Genomic DNA, 27,076 nt, shown 5'->3' with positions numbered 1-27,076 from the left:
TTGTGATATTGAAATATAAAAATAAATATAAAATAAAAATAAAATAAAATTATATTTTATTATTTTTTTCATCGCTCAAAATAAGGGTCACACTAGCGTAAGCCGGTGTACCCCCCGAAACGCCGTGCAGACTTTCAACCCCAGGTAGGCCAATTATTGATCTTCGGATCCACATTATGTCAGCAGCTCCACCGCGAACTATGTTAAAAACAAACACTGCTCACGCCTCACAGAGGTCAGCTTGCTCCTCCCCTTTTGTGAGTGTGGACGCTTCATCTCTTTGCTCTTAAATGCTTTGCTTCTTTTATTGTTTTTCATTGATTTTTATGCTGATTTTTTCCGTTTTTTCCGTATGAGCTTACCTGCGATAGCTTCTGGACACTTATAGATCATTAGGACTAAAGTGTTCTTAACAGAAACAGCAACATTTTATGGTTACCTTATCCTCAGCGCTCCGTGTGTCTGTGGCCTAGACACAGCTGAAGCCTGATTACAGCGTCTGGGCACCGAACAGCCTCAATAGCCTGGAAAGGTGCTAACCGCTAGGCTAACTAGCAACAAGATGCCTTCCCTCTCCACAGATGACTTCCACAGCCTCCTGCAGAAGATTGCAGTACTGGAGACAAAAATTCATCGCTTAGAAGTAAACGTGGAGGTAAATGGACTGTGTGGAAATGAAACAACCTTGCCTTTGATTCAAAACAATGGCGACGAGCAAGCTAGTACACAGCTAAGGAGCACAGATAACATGACCAAGAAAGTAGACTCTGTGCATTATTATAAATCCTCAAGTGATAATCCCCCCTTGGACTGTCTTGGTGCAAAACCAAGACATAAATCATGTCTCCTGGAAGGGGGAGGACGTATCACGGGCAGAGTACAGCGAGCTGAAATCTCTGAAACTGACTGGCCTTCACTTCCTACGAGACAGAGAAGCTCTTCTACCCCTGTATACGAGAGGAAACAGGACTGGACAACCGTGAATAGGAAGAATAACAACAAACCTCCAAAACAACTGAATGTGAAACTGCAGAACAGATTTGCTCCACTATCAAAGGACCCTGGATCTATATCAGACAACCATCCATCTAAAAGCAGCGAAGTAAGGTCTGAAAATCTGTTGAAAAGTAAAAGACCACAGGGAAAGCTAAAGGCTAGGCCTGAAACTCTGATTGTGGGTGACTCTGCCGTAAAGGATGTACAAAGGATGTGCGGTAAGAACACTAAAGTCCTCTGCTTTCCTAACGATATGGTCAACATCCTGAAGGAGAGAATTCTTCAAATTGCAGATGAATATCCAACTGTGACAAACATTGTTCTGCATACAGGGTCAAACGATGTGTCCAAACAACAGTCGGAGGTTCTGAAACGGGACTTTACTGGATTATTAAATACTGTAAACTCTCTGAATGCAGCTGTATTCATCAGTGGACCTCTACCGCCCGTCAGAGGAGGAGACGAGAGATTCAGCAGGTTGTTTACACTGAATAAATGGCTCATATCAGCATGTGCTGACCACTCAGTGCATTTTATCAACAACTTTAATATTTTTTGGGAACGCAGGCATCTGTTTAAAGCAAATGGATTTAATTTTAACAAGTCAGGGGTGAAACTGTTCACCTCCAACTTGTTTTATTCCATACGTCATCCATCTGTGCTTGGTGCCAAGGCTGAGATAAACGAGGAGTTATCTCATAAAGAGGAACAAACAGTACTCCAAGAACAGACAAAGCCCAGCAGAAACCTTGAGGAGGAGCTCCATCTGCCCACACCCGGGAAGAGCCTCAGAAAGGAGAGACATCTGAGGCAAGAAGAGGGGTCCCTATTTGCCTCCAACTCTCTTAACAACACCAACGACCAGGACCAGGGACCACGATCTTCCCCAGTCCCCCAAACCCCTGACAGGCCATCACCCTCCTCCCCTCCCTTTCTCCCTCCTCCCCACACCTGAAATTCACTGAGGAGATGATGGAGCGGGTCAATGCTGGGCTCAGATCTACCCCCCGGCCCAATCCCTTTTTGTCCCCCATAAACCCCCCACCAGAGCGGCCAAAGGTTCGCCATCGAGCCCCACCCTCAACAGAGCAATCGAAGTCACATTGCCCAGCCTCGCCCCCCTTAGTTCCTCTTCATGCCCTGTCTCCGCAGTCTGATGTGTGATGTGTGGAGGGTCCGGGCTGTGAGGATTATGGCAGTGATGACTTTTCCCAGGAGAAGCTGGGACCCTGTTCACTAGAAGGTTTTAAAATTTCTGTACTTTTAGGTGACAGGAGACATGTGGCCTGGTCAAAACACAGAGAGGTGCACTCTAAAAGATCTTTAAACATAGTAAACATAGCTTGTGTGCCACAGACTGCTCCCAAACACGAGGGGACAAGTAATGCCTCTAAAACACTTAAGTTGGCTTTATTAAACGTTAGATCTTTAGCTGGGAAAACATTTTTAATTAATGATTTAATCACTGAGCACAGCCTTGATTTTATGTTTTTAACTGAAACTTGGTTGGACCAAAGTAACAGTGGAGCTGTTCTCATCGAGACGACCCCTCCTAACTAGTTTTATCAGTGAGGCCAGGGTGAGCAGGAGAGGAGGGGGGGTTGCTGTCTTATTTAATGAATCATTTCAATGTAAGCAGCTATCTCCTGGAAGTTTTCAGTCTTTTGAATATGTGGCTTTACAGCTGAAGGCCCCATCCAAAGTTGTGTTTCTTAATGTTTACAGGCCTCCCAAATACTGCACAGACTTTTTTAATGACCTCAGTGAACTGCTGTCTGTGATCTGTGTTGATGTTGACTGTGTAATTATTGCTGGGGATTTTAACATTCATGTGGACAACCCTCAGGACAAAGGGACTAAAGACCTGAGTAACACTCTGGGCAACTTTGGGCTGACTCAGCATGTAACAGAGGCCACACATAATAGAGGACACAATCTTGACCTACTGATATCCAAGGGCCTGAGCATTTCAAAGGTTACTGTGTCTGATGTGGGCGTGTCTGATCATTACTGTGTTTTCTTTGAAAGTAAAATCTCAGCCCACACAAATATATCAACAACAGTGATCACAAAACGGTGTATAACTGAACACAGTAGTGCAATTTTTAACCAGGTCTTCCCATTAACACCTGACCTGTCCAGAGGGTCAGTCAATGAGCTCGTCAATAGCTTCAATGCTAACATGTTAAATGTAATGTCCCCTTCTGGCTGCCTGTGCCTCAATTTTATCCCACAACTTAGACATTCACATTACACACACTCTCATTACACATACATATAGGATCTTGGGGGTGGGCACGATACACGGAAACCAAAGTACCATCAGGGTGTACACCTCACCCCTGGCGTCGTTGCCCACCTCTCAATGTTAAATACACGTAGACATTGAGGGCTAGCAGGAGGGACCATGCGCTTACCTGCTGCTCTCTGGCAGGTAGCTCCATGCCCTCCTGGGTTTTAAATGCACCTTAGAACACACATGCATCAACACTACAATGAGCGGGTGGAGGGAGATTTGGAGTCTTCTCCCACCCCCATTCTCTGCGACCTGCTGGAGCAGGGGGGCTAGGAGGAGGAGTTGGCCGTCCGACTGCGGTCTGGAGTGTGGGGCCTTCCTGCTGCTGCGGAGTCGGGGCGGTCTGCCTCCCCCCACCGCAGGGAAAAGGGTAACACCACCTGGGTCTGGGTGCAGTTCCCCCCTCCAGGGGGGAAGGGTACCTAGACCCGGTTTGTAGAGTACGCTTGGGGAGTGTGATCGTGTGTACAGCGTCTCTTTATGTCTGTCTCCATGTTGGTTGAGTGTGGAGTAAGTGCATATGAGAGCATGAGGGTGGGAATGGATGTTTGTATCTGTGTGTGCCTGTATGTCTGTGTCTATATGTCAGGTTGGGTGTCAGGCGCCACCTCTCTGGGGACATCTCAGGCCCTCCAAGGTTTGGAGGCCTATCTCCCCCTACCACCACTTCCCCTGCCAGTGGCGGACTCCCTCAGGTGTCGGTGCGTTGGTGGTTCTTTGTGTCCGGGGATGGGCGTCCAGGTACACACCGGCTCACTCCTTGGCGGCCGCTTATCGGGGCCTGGAGCCTGGGGCTCGGTCGGGCCACTTCGGAGGTGGGGTGCCCCCGGCCTCTCGGCCTGGGGCTCGGTCACTCAGGCATGGCTGGCTGCCGGCGGAGCTCACGGGCGCGTCACTGCAACTCCCCCTGGCTTCTGCTCCGCGGCTGCTGAGTGAGCCCTCATCTGGGACTCTCCTCAGCTCTTACTGGGACAGTGGCGCGGCTGCCCCTCTGTTGGTCTTCCTTGGTCTCTTGTGTTCTGGGGGCCTCTGGATGTCTGGAGTTTTGATCTCCTCCATACCTGCTTCATGCCCTGGAGGACGGGGCTGTGGCCCCCCCACACCCTCTAGCAGATCATTACATGAAGGAACCTTTTAAAAAAAAAACCAAGCGCGTCCATGCTCACAGGTGTACACACGGGTGATCACACCCACAAACTACACCCTTTTTGGCTCCTGCCTCAAAGCACACTGTGTTCTGTTGATCTTATGTGCTGCACAATAATGTTTAATATTTAGTATTTACTGTCATATTCCCATATATCATTGTGATGTTGTTTATTCTATTACTCTTGTTCTCTTCTGCTTGTTTTCTTTTTTCTTTCTCAGCAGGTGATCCAGGTGATTGATATATGCATTTTTTTTCTTTTTTTTTCTGCTCATTCTGTTGGTTTTTGTTTTTTGCCCTTCTTCCCCGTCCGTCTTCTCAGCTGTTTCTCTTTCCCTCTTTCTTTCTCCCCTTCTTTCCCCCAGTCAAGTCTGTCCCGTATTCAGTAAGTGAAAATAAAATAAACAATAAAAGGTGAATCAAATGGACCATTACGGCAAGGCTGGGATGGTCAATTTGGTAAAGTAAATCCGTTGGGCATCTTTCTTTGCCTTTAGACAACAATTCTGATGGCAAAAGAGCCAAACAGGACAGGCAAAAAAAAAAAAAAAAATGTAATGGATACAATTGCTCCCATTAAGGTGAAGGTTATCTCTGGAAGGAAAAAGTCTCCATGGAGAAACTCCACACTAGTGAAAAATAAAAAAAGAGAGTGTAGGAAAGCTGAGCGCAGATGGAGAAAAACAAACCTCCAGGTTCACTATGACATCTATAAAGAGAAACTTCACAATTATAATTTACAACTGAGGAGTGCAAGGAGGTCCTACTTCTCTGACATCATCACTAAAAACAGCCATAATGCTCGGGTCTTATTTTCTACAGTTGACAGGCTAACAAACCCTCCTGTGTCAGTGGCAGCTGAACTTCATTCGACCATGGCCTGCAATGACTTTGCCAAATTCTTCACAGAAAAAATCCAAAAAATTGGACAAGCAATTGGTACATCAACAGCAGATCCAGAATATGTACTGTGTCTACCGAAAAACTGTTTAAACACCATGAAACAGTTTCACCCTATTAACAGCAAAGACCTGGAGGACATCTTAGGTCAACTGAACTCCTCCTCTTGCTGTTTAGATGTCCTGCCAACAAGTTTTTTCAAAAAGGTCTCAAAGACTTTGGAGTCAGACCTGTTACAGATCGTCAACTTTTCTTTATTATCAGGTGTGTTTCCAGAATCACTAAAAACTGCTGTAATAAAACCTATACTGAAAAAGGACAATCTTGACAAGACACAAATGAACAACTACAGGCCGATCTCAAATCTCCCATTTTTAAGTAAGATCATTGAAAAAGCAGTTTCTCAACAGCTCAGTTACTTCTTAAAACAGAATAATTGCTACGATGCCTTCCAGTCAGGTTTTAGACAGAACCACAGCACTGAAACCGCTCTGACCAAAGTGTTTAATGACATATGTCTGAATACAGACAGTGGAAAAATGTCAGTCCTAGTTTTACTGGATCTCAGTGCAGCATTTGATACAGTTGACCACAACATATTACTCAAACGACTGGAGAACTGGACAGGTCTTTCAGGAACTGTACTAAACTGGTTCAAGACATACTTAGAAAACAGGAAATACTTTGTATCAATAGGTAACTTCACATCTGAGCAGACAAGTATCACATGTGGAGTTCCCCAAGGTTCCATCTTGGGACCCCCTCTGTTTAACATTTACATGCTCCCACTGGCACAGATTATAAAGAACAACAAAATAAACTATCACAGCTATGCAGATGACACACAAATATATATCACAATGTCACCAGGAGACCGAGGCCCTGTACAGGCTCTTGGTAAATGCATTGAGGAAATTAATGACTGGTTGTGCCACAATTTTCTCCAGCTAAACAAAAACAAAACTGAGGTAATAGTCTTTGGCGCCAAAGAAAAACGATTACAGGTCACCAGAGAACTTCAATCTATACATCTAAAAACCACAAACCAGGCGAGAAATTTGGGTGTAGTGATGGATGCAGACCTAAACTTAGAAAAACACATTAAGACAATAACAAAGTCAGCTTACTATCACCTCAAGAATATTTCAAGGATAAAAGATCTGATGTCTCAACAGGACCTGGAAAAACTAGTCCATGCATTCATCTTTAGTAGGCTTGATTACTGTAACAGCATCTTTACAGGTCTACCTAAAAAATCAGTCAGACAACTACAGCTCATTCAGAACTCTGCTGCTCGAGTCCTCACTAAGACCAAAAAAGTGGACCACATCAGTCCAGCTCTGAGGTCTTTACACTGGCTGCCTGTCCGTCAGAGGATAGACTTTAAAGTTCTGATGCTGGCCTATAAAGCTCTGAATGGTTTAGGACCAAAATACATCAGTGACCTCCTGACCCAGTATGAACCTTCCAGATCCCTCAGGTCATCTGGATCCGGTTTTTTATCAGTTCCCAGAGTCAGAACCAGACACGGAGAAGCTGCATTCAGCTTTTATGCTCCTTATATCTGGAACAAACTCCCAGAAAGCCTCAGATCAGCTGAAACACTCAGTTTATTTAAATCCAGGTTGAAGACTCACCTATTCTCAGCTGCATTTGAATAAAGCACCAAATCCACACTTTTAAGCTTAAATTTCAAAACTTACATTTAACTACTGATTTTATCTATCGTTCTGATTTTATCTGTTTTGATTTTATATACTGTTTTGTTTGTTTGTTAATTTGTTTGTTTGTTTGCTTGTTTTAATCAATTTTAAATCATGCTTTTTATTTGTTTTTGTTTCTAATGTCTCTGTAAAGCACTTTGAATCACCTTGTTGTTGAATTGTGCTATACAAATAAACTTGCCTTGCCTTGCCTTACTGTCCTGCATAAAGATGAAGTGACTTCGTACAGCCCCAATTTGCAGAGGTTCAGCAGCAGAAGTCCTATTGTAAACATATCACGGCAGACCCGACGATGTTTGCATGAACACGCTTTTCAGCATCTCTTTATCGACCGCTTTTCACACACGGTTGCTGTACGCATACAGCTGGCTGTAGCTTTTCAGCTCACAGCCCGACACACACCAACAACAATACAACAGTATAGATAGCACAGACGTTAAGGCGGCGAGGCTTGATTGGGGGTGCCGCTCAGGTGCGTCCGCCTCCCCTGCAGCGGCGCTGCAGACGATGCCCCGCCACACACATTAACCTGGTAAAATACATATTTAGGGTCCAAGGACTTGCCTGTTAGGACTGAACGATGAGCTACCTGCCGGCTTTCGCAGCAAAGATCTCCTTCACATACTGCTACACTACGCTCGAAAGTGCATTATGGTACTGTGGATTTCTGATAAGGCCCCATCTGTCAACCAGTGGCTACAGTCTGTGATATGTATCATGCCAATGGAAGCCTTCTCTACAGCACTTAAGGACAAACCTTTCCTTTTCTATCGCATATGGGACCCTTTTTTGGCCCACTTGAACACTCCTTCTGCTCAGAGGTTGAAATCGGGCTTACGGGATTTAGCCTGGCAACAAAGGGACGATTGTTAACCTTTTTCATTGTTTATGAATATTGCTGTTGGCTTTCTCTTTCTGCCTCCCACGTCCTGCTATACATGTAGATGCATCTTTGTCCTGTGTGTATATGCTGGTGACTGCTGTTTCCCTGCTTTGCAATTAAAAGTTCAAAAAAAAAAATAAAATACATATTTAGACAGAATTTTGCAAATATCTATTTTTCATTTTTTAGCAGCATAGTGCTTTTTTTCCAATTATTTTTTAAAAGTCAGTTCAAGGCTCCAAAAGTCCAAAAGCGATATAAGGGGGGTGGCTCACAACAGTTTTTGTTTCCTTTTGTTATATTTCTTTAAGAGTTCAAAATGTGTTAATTACATAAATAAAATGTAATTTTCTCTGTAGCACTTCATGGATTTCATAAGCAACACACCTTAGTTGTTCACACAAAGCATAAACGTAAAAAACAATATATACAGTGTTATCTTCATTTTAGATGTCAAAAAATATTTGCAGCTCCCAGTGTTTTCTTTTGCATGGAAACTGGGTCCAAATGGCTCTTTGGGTCTTAAAGGTTGCTGACCCCTGTCCTATTGTCTCAATGTTATTGATATTTGGATGGACACACTGACCCTCACCTCAGATTCTGACAGTTAGTATGAGTTGAGGGTGCTGATTCGTTTAAACTAATATAATCGACGCGGCTTCATCCAGAAGGGCTCCCACGCTGTCATCGCTGTGGACCGGCTGTACGTGGACGGACAGCTCCACCGCGACCCCAACATCACTCCGTGGCTGTATTAACCTCACACCAGATAAGAATCAGCTGCACCATTTCCCTATCCACTCACACTAACTTGCATTAACATCTGTTTAACTTACCAGTATCAAATCGCATTTTAAAGTGTGATTTCATAGCAGAATTAACACCGTCACTTTCCGTCAGTGATTTAATTGGAATGTTTACGTTTTGTTTTGTGTTTTTTTTTCTTCTCGTTTTTTTTCCCTCTCTTTCCCCCCCTCTTGGTTTTATGCTGCTCACCCCTGTCCTTGGTTTCTTTCTTTATTGCCTCGATCACCTGCTTCGACACTCATCCACAAACATCCTTTATTTCGACACATACGCACCATGCGCTCAACGGCAGCACATTTACATCAGTCAGACAGCGCACACAGTCGTTTAGGATACACACACTTAAGCCAAGCCTACTCATATTAGTAACTATGCATACACAAAGTCAGACTCAGGGAGCATCTCGCCACACATTTTTTCTCTCTCTCCTTCTCTTTATTTATGAACAAGTGACATATTCTCTCCACCTGGCTAAGCGACGCACACAGCATACATCCCTAGTTATACACAAACATCTATGGGTACAGTGAGGTTCATTACATGGAATATAAATGGAGCTGGCTCCAGAGAAAAGAGGTTAAAAATATTTAACCAACTCAAAAAACTACAGGCAGATGTTGTCCTTTTACAAGAGACCCACAGACCTCTTAGAGGTTCGAATGAACTTAAAACACCTGAGTTTCCCAATATGTTCTCAGCTTGTTATAATTCTAGACAAAGGGGAGTAGCAATTTTAATACATAAAAATATTAATTTCACAGTACTCGATACAGTTATAGATCCAGAGGGCAGATTCTTAATCATTAAACTATCTATACGTGATAAAAAGCTATGTATTGCAAGTGTATATGGTCCAAATGTTGATGATCCCTCATTCTTTCACGGTTTTTTTAGTGCACTCTCTGAACACTTAGATGGCACACTTGTTCTTGGAGGTGACCTCAACCTTGGACTAAATGAAGACATGGATAGGCTCAATACAGCGGGAACTCAGCGTAACTGGCAGTCCACAAATATAATCAAACAGTATATGAGCGACTTTGGTCTTTGCGATGCATGGCGCTCCCTTCACCCCACCAGTAAGGAATATACTTTTTTCTCACATGTCCATCACTCCTACTCTCGTCTGGATTATTTTTTGGTCAGCAGCTCACTGCTGAGCGAGATTTCAGACACTGAGATTCATCCTATAGCTGTCAGCGATCATGGTCCTGTATCTTTAACACTAATGCACAAGAATAATACTACGCCAAGTAAAAACTGGAGATTTAATATATCACTACTTAAAGATGAAGACTTTATTAAATATTTTAAAAAAGAGTGGACTTCATATTTGGACTATAATGACACTCCCAAAACATCAGCTTCTGTTCTATGGGAAGCAGGGAAAGCTGTGATGAGAGGTAAAATAATTTCTTTCTCATCACATAAAAAGAAAAAAGAAAACAAAAATATTCAGGAATTAGAAAAAACCATCAAATCACTAGAAGAAGCCTACGCGTCCCACCAAGATCAGGAAACATTGAACAAAATACGCAAAACAAAACTAGAATTAAATGAGATAATTGATAAAAAAAACAAAATTCTTAGTACAAAGACTACGCCTACAAAATTATGAACATGGTAATAAATCCGGTCAATTTCTAGCAAACCAGCTAAAAATAAAGAAAGAAAAAACAACTATATGTGCTGTTCAAGATTCATCTGGGAACACATTATATGAACCGATACAAATAAACAACATTTTCAGGGATTTCTATAAAACGTTGTATTCACCACAAATAAACCCATCTAAAAAAGAAATTGATCAGTTTTTGGACAACATAACTCTTCCAAAATTATTGGACACTCAAGCAATGGCACTGGATTCACCACTGACACCAGGTGAACTCCAGGAAGCCCTGATAAGTATGCCCAATAATAAGGCTCCAGGTCCAGACGGCTTTCCTGCAGAATTATACAAAGAATTCTGGACGATTCTAGCACCATTTTTTTTGCAGAACGTTGTTGGAAATCAAAGAAAAGGGCAGACTTCCATCAAATATGAATTCTGAAAACATTAATCTCCTGCTAAAACCAGGCAAAGACCCTGTATATCCCTCAAGCTATCGTCCAATATCCCTTATACATGTAGACCTTAAAATAATCTGCAAAGCTTTCTCAAAGAGACTGGAGAAAATAACCCCCCTCTTACTTCATCCTGACCAAACTGGTTTCATAAAAGGTAGGCACTCATCAACAAATACACGTAGATTACTTAATTTGATAGACTACTCATACAGTAAAGACCTAGAAACTACAATATTCTCTTTAGACGCAGAAAAAGCATTTGACAGAGTTAACTGGAAATTTCTATTTGCAACTTTACACAAATTTGGTTTTGGATCCTCTTTCATAAACTGGTTAAAAATATTATATAATTCCCCAACAGCTTGTGTTAGAACAAATGACCAGACATCCTCCAGCTTCTGTCTCTTGAGGGGCACCAGGCAGGGATGCCCACTCTCCCCTTCACTGTTTGCAATTTTTATTGAACCACTAGCAGCAGCAATTAGACAGAATTCAGTAATTAAGGGCATAAAATGCAAGAATGTGGAACATAAAATCAGCCTTTATGCAGATGATGTGTTACTCTTTCTCCAAAATTCACAAACCAATATCTCTGGGGTGATTGAATTGATAAACTCTTTTGCAAGAATATCAGATTACTCAATTAACTGGTCAAAATCTATAGTTCTACCGATTAATTGCTCCCTCCATAATTCCTCTTCTACACCACTGCAATCAGGAAATATAAAATATTTAGGTATTAATGTTTCTCCCAAGCTTGCAGATCTAACTAAATTAAACCATATCCCACTTTTAAAGAAGGTAGAAGATGATCTGGCTAGATGGAAATGTCTACCCATATCACTCATGGGAAGGGTTGCCGCTATAAAAATGATGGTCTTACCAAAAATAAATTATTTATTCTCAATGATCCCAACTAAACCGCCACAAGATTGGTTCAGATCTCTAGATTCATACATGTCCAAATTCCTTTGGAAAAATAAACCCCCACGTATAAGCTTAAAAACACTACAAAAGACCAAGGATAAAGGAGGACTAGAACTGCCTAACTTTCAGCACTACTTCTTAGCCAACAGGCTTCAGTTTATCTCAGGATGGCTAAAACATACCCTCTTAGATGAACCTTGGCTAGATGTAGAACAAGCACTTTGCAATAATCTAGAGATCTCAGACCTACCATTTATCAGCTCAAACATCCAACGACATGAATGCTTTAAAAGCATCAACATCAGCGCTTCTCTGACAGCATGGTGGGAGTTTCTAAAATTGACAGCGTCTTCATTAATCCCATGCAAAAAATAATAATAATAATAAACTAATATAATCATATTGCTGTAAGCAGGTTTCTGTAAGGCAGACTAAATCAATATGTTGATCAGCTACTTAATCATTTACTAACAGGGACTTTAGAGAGAGAGACCTAATGTTTAATCATACACGTTTAACTTTTTTACTCTTTGGTTCAGTTGACAGTGTTTGTTAAGTATGTGTATTAATTATTCTGTCTGTGACTTTTTCATAATTAATGTCTTATTTGCTGATTTTTGGTCTGGGTTTGGTGGTCTGGGAGCAGAGAGGTCTCTGTGGGGGTGGGGTCATGCTTTCCTGGGTTTAATAACTTTGGCCAGATTTGTAAAAATGAGAGCTGCTACTTCCAAAGTGGGACGGACCAGGTTTCCCCCAGAAGGTCCCACCTCCCACCATTTCCTCTTTTCTTTCTCTTGCCTGTCCTGCCTTGGACGTCGTCATACCATACCACATATAATGTAAAATCTGAAATAAATAAACAGCTAACAGATTCACAGGAACAAGAAGAGCCTATAGAGATTCTATATAGCTGTCATAAGTGCCAGACAGGGCAAGAAAAAAACAGACAGCGATTTAAGATGAATACAGTATGCTAAACATGGTAAACATGTTCTAATGACCTTTGACTTCTGGCATCACTGCCGATGGGAAATATCAGTAACAGTTTCAGGGCTTCTTTAGTGCCGCCTGCTCTGGCCCATGGAAGGCAATAAACAATGCTCGGTCATGTGTCTAGCATTATGCTTCTCACGATACAGTTGCCATGTTTTTTCTTGGTGTGTTGCTGTGTGGGGAAAATCAATTTAAAGTGTGCAGAGGCTGGTGGTGTACAAGGGGCTTCTATTTAGGGCTATGCTTCCTGCTCATAGTCACCCAGCTGGACTGATTTTCAACATCATTTGCTGGCTAATACAGCTAATAGTGGCTAAGCTACCTTCACTCACTCTGACTACAGCAGCCTGGTGGAGGCCAGGGCCAATGGTGTGGAGCTGGTTCTCTAATTCATTCATCCTGGTACCCAGAGCTGCAAACTGGCTAAATTTCTTACAAGTATCGTTATTATTAAAGGAGGCGGTGGATTAGCTAAACTTTAGTGATGGGATTTCCGACTCTTTTTAGGGTTAGAACCGGCTCTTTCGGCTTGGCTCTTTCGGCTCCCAACCGGCTCTTCAGGTTATTTTGTTGCTTTAATTAATTTATTATTTACAACAATATAAAATTCTGCACAAAAGGAATTAGTAATGTAAAAAAAAAACGTGGTTTTATTTACATATGTTTATATATAAATATATACAGTGGCCCGTAGAGACAAAGGACATACAAACTCCAAAACACATTTCTAGCGTTAACTGAACTTCAAAAACAGCTACCTAGATCACTTAAATTACACAATTGAAAGCATATGTGTATTGTTTGTGTATTTATACACAAGCACTCATGTATATTCAAATAATTTAAAAAAATGTTCATTTACCTGTTACTACCACACACCAAATCCGGTCGTTGGTACTTCCTGGCTTGTGTAGCCACTAGGTAACAAAGCTCAACACTGCCCCCTAGCATCCTGGAGCACTTCTGTTGTGTTTTGTATGTGTTTTGGAGTTTTTACGTGCTATGGACTTTTTACGTGTTTTGAAGTTTGTATGTGCTTTGTCTCTAGGGGCCACCGTAAATACAGGGAGTGCAGAATTATTAGGCAAATGAGTATTTTGTCCACATCATCCTCTTCATGCATGTTGTCCTACTCCAAGCTGTATAGGCTCGAAAGCCTACTACCAATTAAGCATATTAGGTGATGTGCATCTCTGTAATGAGAAGGGGTGTGGTCTAATGACATCAACACCCTATATCAGGTGTGCATAATTATTAGGCAACGTCCTTTCCTTTGGCAAAATGGGTCAAAAGAAGGACTTGACAGGCTCAGAAAAGTCAAAAATAGTGAGATATCTTGCAGAGGGATGCAGCAGTCTCAAAATTGCAAAGCGTCTGAAGCGTGATCATCGAACAATCAAGCGTTTCATTCAAAATAGTCAACAGGGTCGCAAGAAGCGTGTGGAAAAACCAAGGCACAAAATAACTGCCCATGAACTGAGAAAAGTCAAGCGTGCAGCTGCCAAGATGCCACTTGCCACCAGTTTGGCCATATTTCAGAGCTGCAACATCACTGGAGTGCCCAAAAGCACAAGGTGTGCAATACTCAGAGACATGGCCAAGGTAAGAAAGGCTGAAAAACGACCACCACTGAACAAGACACACAAGCTGAAACGTCAAGACTGGGCCAAGAAATATCTCAAGACTGGTTTTTGTAAGGTTTTATGGACTGATGAAATGAGAGTGAGTCTTGATGGGCCAGATGGATGGGCCCGTGGCTGGATTGGTAAAGGGCAGAGAGCTCCAGTCCGACTCAGACGCCAGCAAGGTGGAGGTGGAGTACTGGTTTGGGCTGGTATCATCAAAGATGAGCTTGTGGGGCCTTTTCGGGTTGAGGATGGAGTCAAGCTCAACTCCCAGTCCTACTGCCAGTTTCTGGAAGACACCTTCTTCAAGCAGTGGTACAGGAAGAAGTCTGCATCCTTCAAGAAAAACATGATTTTCATGCAGGACAATGCTCCATCACACGCGTCCAAGTACTCCACAGCGTGGCTGCAAGAAAGGGTATAAAAGAAGAAAAACTAATGACATGGCCTCCTTGTTCACCTGATCTGAACCCCATTGAGAACCTGTGGTTCATCATCAAATGTGAGATTTACAAGGAGGGAAAACAGTACACCTCTCTGAACAGTGTCTGGGAGGCTGTGGTTGCTGCTGCACGCAATGTTGATGGTGAACAGATCAAAACACTGACAGAATCCATGGATGGCAGGCTTTTGAGTGTCCTTGCAAAGAAAGGTGGCTATATTGGTCGCTGATTTGTTTTTGTTTTGTTTTTGAATGTCAGAAATGTATATTTGTGAATGTGGAGATGTTATATTGGTGTCACTGGTAAAAATGAATAATTGAAATGGGTATATATTTGTTTTTTGTTAAGTTGCCTAATAATTATGCACAGTAATAGTCACCTGCACACACAGATATCCCCCTAAAATAGCTCAAACTAAGAACAAACTAAAAACTACTTCCAAAAACATTCAGCTTTGATATTAATGAGTTTTGTGGGTTCATTGAGAACATGGTTGTTGTTCAATAATAAAATTATTCCTCAAAAATACAACTTGCCTAATAATTCTGCACTCCCTGTATACTTTTATTTATTCACTCCACATAAAATGTAATAAATAAATCATATAATACAAAAACCAACTATTCACATTTCAACTTTTAACTATTTAAATTTTCAGCTTTTTCCTTTTAAACAAATAAAAAGTGAAACAACACAAAACACTGCAAACCACAACACAATTAAATATAAATATGAAAAAATATGAAAACAAAAAGGAGATGCACATTCTCTGTCATATGGGCCTGCATGAATAAACTTTCTGTATCCGTTATCATCCGCAACTGAAAATAGTTGTGGATGATTACTATACCTTTCTAATGTGACGTTGTTGTCCCTGGCTCTCTTTCTCTGTCTCTCCCTCCCGCTCTGTTCCTGTGCTACTGAGAGTGTAACTACCGCCCCTCCCCCCTCTTCCCAGCGCAAAGCACAAGGAGAAAAAGCGGGAAAAAAGTGCGAGAGAGAGGGTGAGAGAAAGGAAAAAAAAACACGTCGTTCACTTCAAAGAGTCAAATTCGTAGACTCCCCCGAATGCAGCCGACAAATGCGTCCTCCTTTTTCCCGAATTTGAAGGATGGGTCGGGTGTATCCTTTGTGGCCCACCATATCCCAGAATGCATAGCACGGCCCAGTCAATTCCAGTTTTCAACAATGGTGGCTACTAAGTTTTAACTCTCTGGTGTCGACAGACGTGCCGGCGCATCAAAATCACATGACCAATTTAAGATGACACAGCTACAATATGCAGCGACTCCGAGTCTCCATTTCAACTTGGGTCGAAAGTGCGGACTTCAAACTATATACCAGTTTTGTGAATTGTGTCGATGGGCCACGTAAAACCAGAGTTTTGATAAAAACCTTTTAGAAATGTACAATTTCTATTTGCATTTCAAGTTATGAAAATGATTCGTTAAACATGTTTGTGGGTTTTACAGTAAAAAAAATATAACTTTTTCCTACTCAGATTTTTTATTTTTTGTCTGAATTTAGATCAATTGTGCTAATATAGTATGCCAAAAGGAAAAAAAAACTCAAATTTCAAATATTTGAGGTTGTGCTGAAAATAATGACACCAAACAAGGCAAGATAAACAGTTTTTAAAGGGGAAATATAGAATATAAAATCAAAAATAGTCAAAAACGGCCAATTACACCCTGGACCCCAGAGGGTTAATATTACTCTTTTTACTCTTTCTGGGTCACAAAATACACTTTCAACATATTTTCAGGTGAGAAAGTAGCTGTGTAAACTTCAAATATCTGCTCGGTTTATCAAGACATCACATATTTGCAAAAGTGCTCCAACGTTTTCAGAGACGTCTGTTATCCACCAGCTCGATAGCTAGCCGGGAGCTCGAGGGTCACTAGAGCCGGCGAGAACTCCCGGCGGATCATTTTCAGATCACCGTGGTCTTGCACTACTCAGGTTAAACGTGATATATAAGTCACTTAGATAACCTAAAAATGTTATTGTTTGGCTTTTTTCAGTGTTTTATTTGTTCCTGAGTAAATCGGTTTGGCTGAGATTAAAGTTCTTAGATTAGATTAGATAAAATAAAACTTTATTAATCCACGTCAAACAGAAAACTGATTAAACAGAAGTGTGAGATGGTCGAGAATTTACACCAGTGTCCTGTTATATTTTAGATAGCAAGGAGCAGACGGACGAGTTTATTAAATTCCACCGAGACAGCGGTGATGCAAATCTGAAGGCTAGACCGTCCAGTTTCACAGCCGCTCGCTTCCTGTCTACCTGACCTTCTGAGGACCCAGCCCACGTAGACCGTGAAGGACGGGTCCTCAGGAGGATTCAGCCTATGAATTTGGACACCCCTAACATGTCTTGAAGTTCTCCAGAGGCCTGGTAATGAACTAATCATGTGATTCAGGTGTGCTGACCCAGGGTGAGGTCTAAAAACCTGCAGGACACCGGCCCCCGAGGCCTGGAGTTAGACACCCCTGGCATGAAGTCTGTCGGAGAAGGTCTTCATTTTCAGATGTTTGTGTTTGTTACTGCTGTGATGACAAAGCAGCCTTTTATGCCCCATTCTTTTACACAGCCTCAACATGAGAAACAGGTTGGGAGGGTAGCATTTAATAACAAATGTTCCCTTTGTGCAAGTATCAGGCCATTTCCCCAATTTCCATGAAACAAACTGGCCTAAATAAACCTAATGTAAGGCGATATCCTTACACATTTAGACAATATATCTTATTTAGATGATATATGGTACCTAGTACTGCATATCATGTATTATATACAACACTGGAAACTCAGGAAACACTGGGGACTTTTTGCACTTCCTCTTGTTTTGAAAGGACTTGTGTCCTAAATGCCAAACTTCACCACAAACAACCCTAAAGTATGTAGCAAGAACAGACATACAGCTGGTGAGGATGTACATGTCTGACATGGGGTGTGTAAAACAAGAGCAAAACTAAACGTTAGTTGGGCTTTTGTAATGTACCTGAATGAAAAGACACTGCGATTTAAAAGTACACAAAGTAAAAATGCTGTCATGAGTCATGGAAGTAATGGGAAAAAAGCCATTCTATATGACAACAACCTCTACACTATAACAATGCAAACCCTCTACACTAAATGAATAGGAACAACACCTGCAAATGAAGGCGTCTTTATTAATGCTATAGCTGCATGTGGAATGAAAACTAAACTGTGGCTATTTACTGATACCACCAGTGTCAACTTCACACAGCATGTGATTTCTGCCAGAATGTAAATAAACCACTCACCATCTTAATCAAGCACTTGAAATATGACACAGAAAATGAACATTTAATGTTTAACAACTTGTTTATAATCTTTACGTGACTGTATTAATATGTAGTGTCATCTTCTCTGCTGAAGTTACTCCAAACAAGACAAGCCTCTCATTTTTCCCTAAGCACCTTGTGACCAGTTAGGTCTGTGATTCACAATTATGTTATTATTTACAATAATGCACTTTTTGGACGATCTTGTTAGTAGTGCTGCAGACCGCACTGGGTGCTGTGGCATCACAAAGCTCCAATTTAAAGCAGAGAACCCATAAGCCTGAAGTGAAGTGTACTTGCACTAATTAAAAATGATTTCAGTTGGACTGGAATGATTTAATTTATCACAACAAACCCACTATCTGTCAGCAAAAGAAGAAAAGGCCCACTGACAAAGAATTTTTCTGGGCCTCATAGTCCTTCAGTAAGCAGTAAGGACTTGATGAATTTCTGTACAGATAAATAAAACTCTCACAACCTTTAGATGAAACATGGGAACAAGATGCTGCAGGTGTAGCTAACTGTGAGCAGCATGGACAGCACTAAAATACAAAAGAAAGAAAGCAATATTGACAACAGACAGACACTCTAGACTCAAGGGAAGCAGATTATAGGACTCATTTTTTATTTTGCTCACGTGTCTGAATCAGGCATTGATGCCACACAGTCGCACCAGGTTAAGGATGTCTGTGCTGGTCCATATACGTGTAACTCATAATACTGCACCACGGTACTACTACCACAGTAGGTGAATGAATTGATGGGGTTCTCCTACAAAGGAAGTGGAACTATTTGTGAAATCAGCTGGGGTAGTCGTGCATTTTAATGCTAACCTACGTGTTTGCCCCACCTATTTCATCCGTGCTTTTATTATGTTTTGCAATCTCTCTGTTTATTGCCAACAATCCCATGCAAGATTGTAAGTGCAAAATACACTCAACAAAAATATAAACGCAACACCTTTGTTACTGCTCCCATTCCCCATGGGATGGACGTAGAGACCTAAAATTCATTCCAGATACACAATATAACCATCCCTCCCAAACAGTGGTCACAAATCAGTCCAAATGTGTGGTAGTGGGCACATCTGCTATATTGAGATAATCCATCCCACCTCACAGGTGTGCCACATCAGGATGCTGATCTGACATCATGAGTAGTGCACAGGTGTACCTCAGACTGCCCACAACAAAAGGCCACCCTGGAATGTGCAGTTTTGTCTCACAGCAAAATGCCACAGATGCCACAAGCAATGAGGGAGCGTGCAATTGGCATGCTGACAGCAGGAATGTCAACCAGATCTGTCGCCCGTGCATTGAATGTTCATTTCTCAACCATAAGCCGTCTCCACAGGCGTTTCAGAGAATATGGCAGCACATCCAACCGGCCTCACAACCGCAGACCTCGTGTAACCACACCAGCCCAGGACCTCCACATCCAGCAGGTTCACCTCCAAGATCGTCTGAGACCAGCCACCCAGACAGCTGCTGGAACAATTGGTTTGCACAACCAAACAATTTCTGCACAAACTGTCAGAAACCGTCTCAGGGACGCTCAACTGCATGCCCGTCGTCCTCATCGGGGTCTTGACCTGACTCCAGCTCGTCGCCGTAACAGACTTGTGTGGGCAAATGCTCACATTCGATGGCGTCTGGCACGTTGGAGAGGTGTGCGCTTCACGGATGAATCATGGTTCACATTGTTCAGGGCAGATGGCAGCTGAGAATGTCCCAGTTCTTGCATGGCCAGCATACTCACCGGACATGTCACCCATTGAGCATGTTCGGGATGTGCTTGACCGGCGTATACGACAGCGTGTACCAGTTCCCACGAATATCCAACAACCTCGCACAGCCATTGAAGTGGAGTGGACCAACATTCCACAGGCCACAATTGACAATCTGATAGACTCCATGCGACGATGTGTTGCACTGCATGAGGCAAATGGTGGTCACACCAGATACTGACCGGTTCTGGGTCCCCAGACCCCCAATAGCGCAAAAAACTGCACATTCCAGGGTGGCCTTTTGTTGTGGGCAGTCTGAGGTACACCTGTGCACTACTCATGATGTCAGATCAGCATCCTGATGTGGCACACCTGTGAGGTGGGATGGATTATCTCAATATAGCAGATGTGCCCACTACCACACATTTGGACTGATTTGTGACCACTGTTTGGGAGGGATGGTTATATTGTGTATCTGGAATGAATTTTAGGTCTCTACGTCCATCCCATGGGGAATGGGAGCAGTAACAAAGGTGTTGCGTTTATATTTTTGTTCAGTGTATTTTAACTGTTCTAAACTGAAACAGCTTTAACATTTTCTCTGTACCGTATTTTCACGACCATAAGGCGCACTTAAAAGTCTTAGATTTTCTTCAAAAAGTACGGCGCGCCCTATAGCGCAGTGCGCCCTGTGTGTTGTAAGGAGGACGTAGTAGAGAACACCATGAGAACGCTAAACGGTGAAGTGTGGGCGCAACCCTGAAAATGGCAAAGAGACACGCTTATGAAGCACAGTTTAAACTGAAGGCCATCAGCTACGCGGAGGAACATGGAAATCGAGCAGCGGCGAGAGAATTTAAGATTAACGAATCGATGGTTCGCAAATGGAGGAAGCTAGAAAACAAGCTCCGGCAGGTCAAGAAAACGCAGCTGAGTTTCCGCGGACATAAGGCGAGGTGGCCCGAGTTGGAGGAAAGACTCGAGCGGTGGATCATTGAGCAAAGAACAAGCGGGAGAAGCGTTTCGACGGTCACCATTCGGCTAAAAGCAGTTTCACTTTCACTTTTTGTGAAACTGTGCCATTTTTCCATCCGGACCAGGACTACGGTAGCGCAGCAACTTCCAGCGGATTATAAGGAAAAGCTGGCCATCTTCCGCTCCTACTGCAGCAAACACATCGGCGACAAACACATCCAGCCCAGCCACATCACAAACATGGACGAGGTCCCACTCACTTTTGACATCCCGGTGAGTCACACTTTGGAGAAGAAGGGGACCAGCACGGTAGCGATACGCACAACGGGGCACGAAAAGTCTTCTTTTACTGTTGTGCTTGGCTGCCATGCTAATGGACAGAAACTGCCGCCTATGGTGATTTTTAAGCGAAAGACTTTGCCTAAAGAGAAGTTTCCAGCAGGAATCATCATTAAGGCAAATGAAAAGGGCTGGATGGATGAGGAAATGATGAAAGAGTGGCTGAGGGAGGTGTATGTAAGGAGACCAGGTGGTTTTTTCCACGCATCACCATCGCTGTTGATCTGTGACTCTATGCGTGCCCATCTCACAGCCGATGTGAAAAAAACTAGTGAAACAAATGAACTGTGAGCTTGCTGTCATTCCGGGAGGCCTGACAAAGGAACTCCAACCGCTGGGCATCGGTGTGAACCGCCCGTTCAAAGTAAGGCTGCGAGCGGCCTGGGAGCAATGGATGACCGGTGGAGACCACAGTTTCACTAAGAGTGGAAGGCAGCGCCGGGCGAGTTACGCCACAATTTGCCAATGGATTGTAGATGCTTGGGCTAACATGTCTGCTGGCACTGTTGTTCGAGCTTTCGCAAAGGCCGGCATCATTTCCGAGGAGCCGCACGGCACGGAAAGTGACTCTGACAGTGAAGAAAGTGAACCTGGCATGTTTGATGGAGATTTAGCGCAGCTGTTCAATTCAGACACAGAGGATGAGGACTTCGATGGGTTTGATTGATGATAAAAATGTGAGTACCAAACTTCGTTTTGCTCCTGCTTTATTTTTAAATACGCACACTTGTATGCTTGTGTGTTGTTGATGATGACGATTACTGGTAATAAAAATGTGAGTAAGGTACCGAACTCAGGTTTGCTCCCGCTTTATTTTTAAATACGCATACGGTACTTGTATGCGCCCTATGATCCAGTGCGCCTTATGTGTGTGTTAAATACAGTAATGGCACACATAACTGAGACTGCGCCTTTTAGTACAGTGCGTCTTATGGTCGTGAAAATACGGTAATAATTTTTCTTTTTGCAGAAGTATACTCATTTCTTCAATGAACACCACCATAACAGGTCACACACAACTTTTGTTGAACACAAACAAACCTGTCTGCATTTTTAAAACATTCATACTTATTGTGAACCACATTTTGGTACAGTGACAACAGGTGAGAATGAGAAACAGACTCAGTTTTAGTCAACTGTTTGGCTTCTTAAGAGGGGATAAACTGAAGAAGCTGGGATCAACTTTTTAAGGTTGATCCCAGCTTCTGCTGATAAAGGTCAGTCGCAGCAGCACCAGTAGGTGGAACGTGCTCGGGAACCTTTGCAGGACACACCCCACAGGACGGTTCATTTGGTATTCCTTTTCCTGCAAGACACAGTGTGTTTTTACAGTTGCATGAGTTAAAATTTACTTGGTGTAATCAACATAAATATAACTGCAAAAAATGTATTTAGTTTCATATATGATCTTGTCCTATTAGTCCAGTGCCCCTTCAGCTTATGTATCAGTTGATTAGATCTCGATGCAAATACTCAAAAACAAAAGGAAATATACATATAATAGCAAGATATAAGATAAGATAACTCTTTATTGTCATTGCACAGTCATACATAGTACAATAGTACAATGAAATTGGAAAACTGTCCTACGTCGGCACCACATATAACACGACACAATACGACACATCACAATGCAACACAAACAACACAGCACAGTATATTAACTTAGTAATAAAAAAGAAGAATACGTGTATTTGAATTGCACACTGTTATTATTACACATTAATTGTTATTGCACCTTGTTATAAATATAAATATTATTATTGTTACTGTTTTTACCGTTGTTACCTCCCCCCCAAAAAAGTCCAGGGAGGTATCCAGTCAGGTCAGCTGTTAGCATTGATCAGGGCTGTTGCCCTGTTGTAAAAGCTGTCCTTGAGTCTATTTGTTCGGGACCTCAGCAGCCTGAACCTCCTGCCAGACGGCAGCAGCTTAAACACCCGGTGTCCTGGGTGTGTGCAGTCCCGTAGGATGCTGCGTGCCCTCTTGAGACAGCGAGTGCTGTACAGGTCCTTCAGGGAGGGAAGAGGATGTCCAACGATTTTTTGGGCCATATTGATGACCGTCTGGAGTGCCTTTCTGTGTGCTGTGGTGCAGCTGGAGAACCACACACAGATGCAATATGTCAGCACACTTTCAATGGAGCAGCGGTAGAAGACGGTCAGCAGCTCCTTCAGGTCCATTTTTCTGAGGATTCTCAGAAAGTGGAGACGCTGTTGGGCCTTCTTTCAAACCACAGAGGTGTTTGAGCTCCATTGGAGGTCTGTGTCTATGTGCACACCCAGGAACATGAAACTGGACACCCTTTCTACCCGCTCCCCGTTGATGCTGACAGGCTGCAGCTCAGACTTCCTTCTTCTGAAGTCACTACCAGTTCTCTTGTCTTGGTGGTACTGAGGTCCAGATTGCTATCTACACACCAATCTGACAGCCTCTAAACTTCAGCTCTGTACGCCGTCTCATCTCCCCCTGAGATGAGCCCCACCTTTGGGGGAGATGAGACATATCCAAATAATTCAGGCCAAACTAATGAGGTGTTTTATAAATTCAAACTGTCCCATCTGTTGTAAATGCTGACATTTACAACAGATGGGATGTGGATGTGCACATATGCAATTAATTACACATTTGTGTGTGTAGACTGTCAAACTAAACATATGCAGCGTTCCAGATAGCTCGGAACTCAGATGTCCTGATGTTGCTGTCATTCAGTATCACTACGGCCGTCTTCTTCTGTTTGTCTACCACCACTATGTCCGGTTGGTTAGCCACCACCATTTTGTCCGTCTGTATCTGGAAGTCCCACAGGATCTTAGCTCGGTCATTCTCCACCACCCTTGGAGGCGTCTCCCATTTTGACCTCGGGACTTCCAGGCCACATTTGGCACAGATGTTCCTGTACACTATGCCGCCCACTTGGTTATGGCGTTCCATGTATGCCTTGCCTGCTAGCATCTTGCTCCCTGCTGTTATGTGCTGGATTGTCTCTGGGGCATCTTTACACAGCCTGCACCTGGGGTCTTGCCTGGTGTGATAGACCCCAGCCTCTATGGATCTTGTACTCAGAGCTTGTTCCTGTGCTGCCATGATTAGTGCCTCTGTGCTGTCTTTCAGTCCAGCTTTGTCCAGCCACTGGTAGGATTTCTGGATATCAGCCACCTCCTCTATCTGCCGGTGGTACATACCGTGCAGGGGCCTGTCCTTCCATGATGGTTCCTCCTCTTTCTTGGGTTTCTGCTGCCTGAGGTATTCACCGTGCACGCGGTCGGTTGGAGCGATCTTCCTGATGTATTTGTGGATGTTTGTTGTCTCATCCTGGACTGTGGTACTGACACTCACCAGTCTCCGGCCTCCTTCCTTCCACTTAGCGTACAGCCTCAGGGTGCTGGACTTGGGGTGAAACCCTCCATGCATGGTCAGGAGCTTCCTGGTTTTGATGTCAGTGGCTTCTATCTACTCCTTTGCCCAGCTTATTATCCCAGCAGGGTACCTGATCACAGGCAGGGCGTACGTGTTGATAGATCACATCTTCTGGTGTTGGCCAGAGGAGCCGATGGCGCGATATGGCAGCCTTGCTTCTGTCAGTCTGCCCCAGGGCAGCTGTGGCTACAACTGTAGCTGCCTCCACCAGTGTGAGAATGTGAGAGTGAATGAGTAGTGGAATTGTAAAGCGTTTTGGGTGCCTAGAAAAGCGCTATATAAATGCAATCCATTATTATTATTATTATTATTATCTTGTTCTTACCGTTCAGCTGACTCCTCAGGACTTGCCTGACCCTCTGCAGGTACTTGGTGATTGCAGCTTTCCTAGTGGCCTATTCATGGTTTCCATTTGCCTGCGGGATCCCCAGGTACTTGTAACTGTCCTCTATGTCTGCAATGTTGCCTTCTGGTAGTTTGATCCCCTCAGTTCTGACTACCTTCCCTCTCTTTGTTATCATCTGACTACACCTCTCCAATCTGAATGACATTCCAATGTCATTGCTGTGTATCCTGGTGGTGTGTCTCGTTCACTCTTGGCATACAGCTTGATGTCATTCTGATGAACTCATTATGGGTTCCCTCTTTTGGCCCACACACTGGTAATTGATCACTCACCTGCAGCCTGTTAACCTGACTCTTCTAGCCACTACTTAAGGCGGCTGCTCAGTGTCTCTCGTTGCTGGATCGTTGTGCAACCTGTGTTTGTGTAGCCCCAGCTCTATTCTGCTCTCGTGTTCTTTGTGATCTCGTCATATTGTTTCTAACCACCTGTTTCCTTGTACATAGATCTTTCTGGACCTGTCCTTGTCTCCCCCCTGGATTCCTGAGCGTGAGTTTGGAAGATCACGTGGATGAGAAGCTTGTCATGTTTGGAGTAACTTGCGAAGGCTTCAGCAAAGAAGATGTGTTACGTGCGTGTGTTGTTGGTTTGTTTGTTTCTTAATGTGTGTATGCTAATTCACCTGTGCAGGGGCTCGGCTGTGATTGGTGGACGGAAGGCACGGCCTGATGTAACTGGCTCCGGCTCTGGACGTAATCCATAAAGGACGATTGAAGAGTTGCGAAAGGGGTGTGTGTGTGAAAACTTCCCATGCACTTGCCGCCGGTCCAGATGGAGCGGCCACAGTTATAGCTACCTAGTTAAATTTGGCCGTGTGTGTGAAGTGCGGAGCAAGTAAGGGTGAGCTGCCGATTATTTTGGGAAGCCTCGTTTTCTCCTGTGTTGTTAGACCAGGGAGGTCAGACTGTGTCATTTCTTTGTTTATTTTCTGGAAGAGGTAAAAGGGGAACCGAAGTGTAACCCACATCAGATTTGTGGGTTGTGCTGCTGAATAAGGCTGGAGGTGTAATTTTCCCTCCCCGCCACTAGGAGGCGAGTATGCCTTGTGATGACTTTCTGTCAGTCAACATTTCCTGTTTTGAAAGCCATTACTCATGAGGCAACCACCAAATTAGCTGAAAGATCCGGTAAGAAAAGCTAAAATAAAAGTTAAATTCACAATTTATCTTCACATACTAGTAGGGGCGGGCGAGCTATCTCACCACGAGCTCCGGTAAGGGATGCTACATGAATGTTAGCACCATAAAGACATGTAGTTGACTGCTGTTAATATATTTTCTGCTTTAAAAAACAAAACCAGTCGGAGTTGTGATATTTATGTTTAAAGCACTGTAGCATCACTGATGTGCAGATGTTTAATTTTAAGTGCTAAAGAATATATTAAAATGTGCCCAGCTAACCGCTAGTATTAAGCTACTGCTTAGCGATTTCTGTGTATTTCTGTGTATTCTAACATTACTGTGATTCATCAGAGTTTGTTAGCTTTCCAAAACGTTGGAGAAGCAGTAATATTGTCGTGTAGTGCTTAAATGCACCCTTTCAGTTTTGTTGACTTAGAAGTTAATTCATTTAATAAAGATGCAAAAAGTTCATAAAATGTGATTATAAAATGTGAGGGATCTCATCACTCTGTTGAAGTATTAATGTTTTAAGAAGTTGATATATTTTTCTGAGAAATAATTCAAGTTGAAATATCTTAAAAAGAAGAACAGTTAAAAGCGAGCTGTTAAAAGGATAAATATGGAAGAGTGAATCTTACAAGTTTATTTATTTTAAAAAGGGTAAAACCTTGTGTGATGTAACTCAAGTTATTTCATGATGGTTGAGACATTGTATAACTAAAATAATTTGTTATACTTGAGCAATACTTGACTGAAAGATGAGTGATGGAAGAAGTATAGATAAAATAGTAATGTATGCACTCTGAACTGTGTGCATAGATTGGTTTTTGACCAGGACTGGATCATTCGAGATCTGAACCCTTTGGGTTCAGTGGCTAGCCAATCCCAAGAGAGTGACTGTAGACGGACCAGAGTACGGTGTGGCCAGCCGTGGGATCCATCTTCAGCAAACCTCAGGACTATAACTACA

General features: G+C 42.9%; 3 protein-coding genes across 3 annotated transcripts in view; 2 read left to right on the top strand and 1 right to left on the bottom strand.

Annotated features, from left to right (window-relative positions):
- The window catches only part of LOC309715586 (CXADR-like membrane protein), a 118,764-nt gene that overhangs the window by 47,847 nt on the left and 43,841 nt on the right, over positions 1-27,076 (bottom strand).
- Positions 301-3,474, top strand: LOC309715135 (uncharacterized protein). Its single transcript, XM_082547981.1, has 2 exons — positions 301-1,214; positions 1,329-3,474. The coding sequence occupies exons 1-2, from the start codon at positions 563-565 to the stop codon at positions 1,949-1,951; spliced, it is 1,275 nt and encodes a 424-aa protein (XP_082404107.1). The 5' UTR covers positions 301-562; the 3' UTR covers positions 1,952-3,474.
- LOC309715589 (uncharacterized protein) overlaps positions 24,251-27,076 on the top strand; it is a 29,699-nt gene continuing 26,873 nt past the window's right edge. Inside the window, exon 1 of the mRNA XM_082548843.1 lies at positions 24,251-24,254. The gene's annotated coding sequence lies outside the window, so the exon portion shown is untranslated. The remainder of the gene's footprint in view (positions 24,255-27,076) is intronic.

This window comes from Aulonocara stuartgranti, assembly GCF_965226115.1.
Source record: "Aulonocara stuartgranti genome assembly, chromosome: 10".
Lineage (NCBI taxonomy): Eukaryota > Metazoa > Chordata > Actinopteri > Cichliformes > Cichlidae > Aulonocara > Aulonocara stuartgranti.
The sequence above is the reverse complement of the archived record's forward strand: the minus strand, read 5'-3'. Positions and strand labels throughout refer to the sequence as shown.

Excerpts from the sequence above, each read along its gene's own strand:
- LOC309715135 (XM_082547981.1), top strand. The coding sequence starts at position 563 with ATGCCTTCCCTCTCCACAGATGACTTCCACAGCCTCCTGCAGAAGATT. Across the intron at positions 1,215-1,328 it reads GGATGTACAAAGGATGTGCG|GGTCAAACGATGTGTCCAAA; the intron begins GTAAGAACACTA and ends TTCTGCATACAG.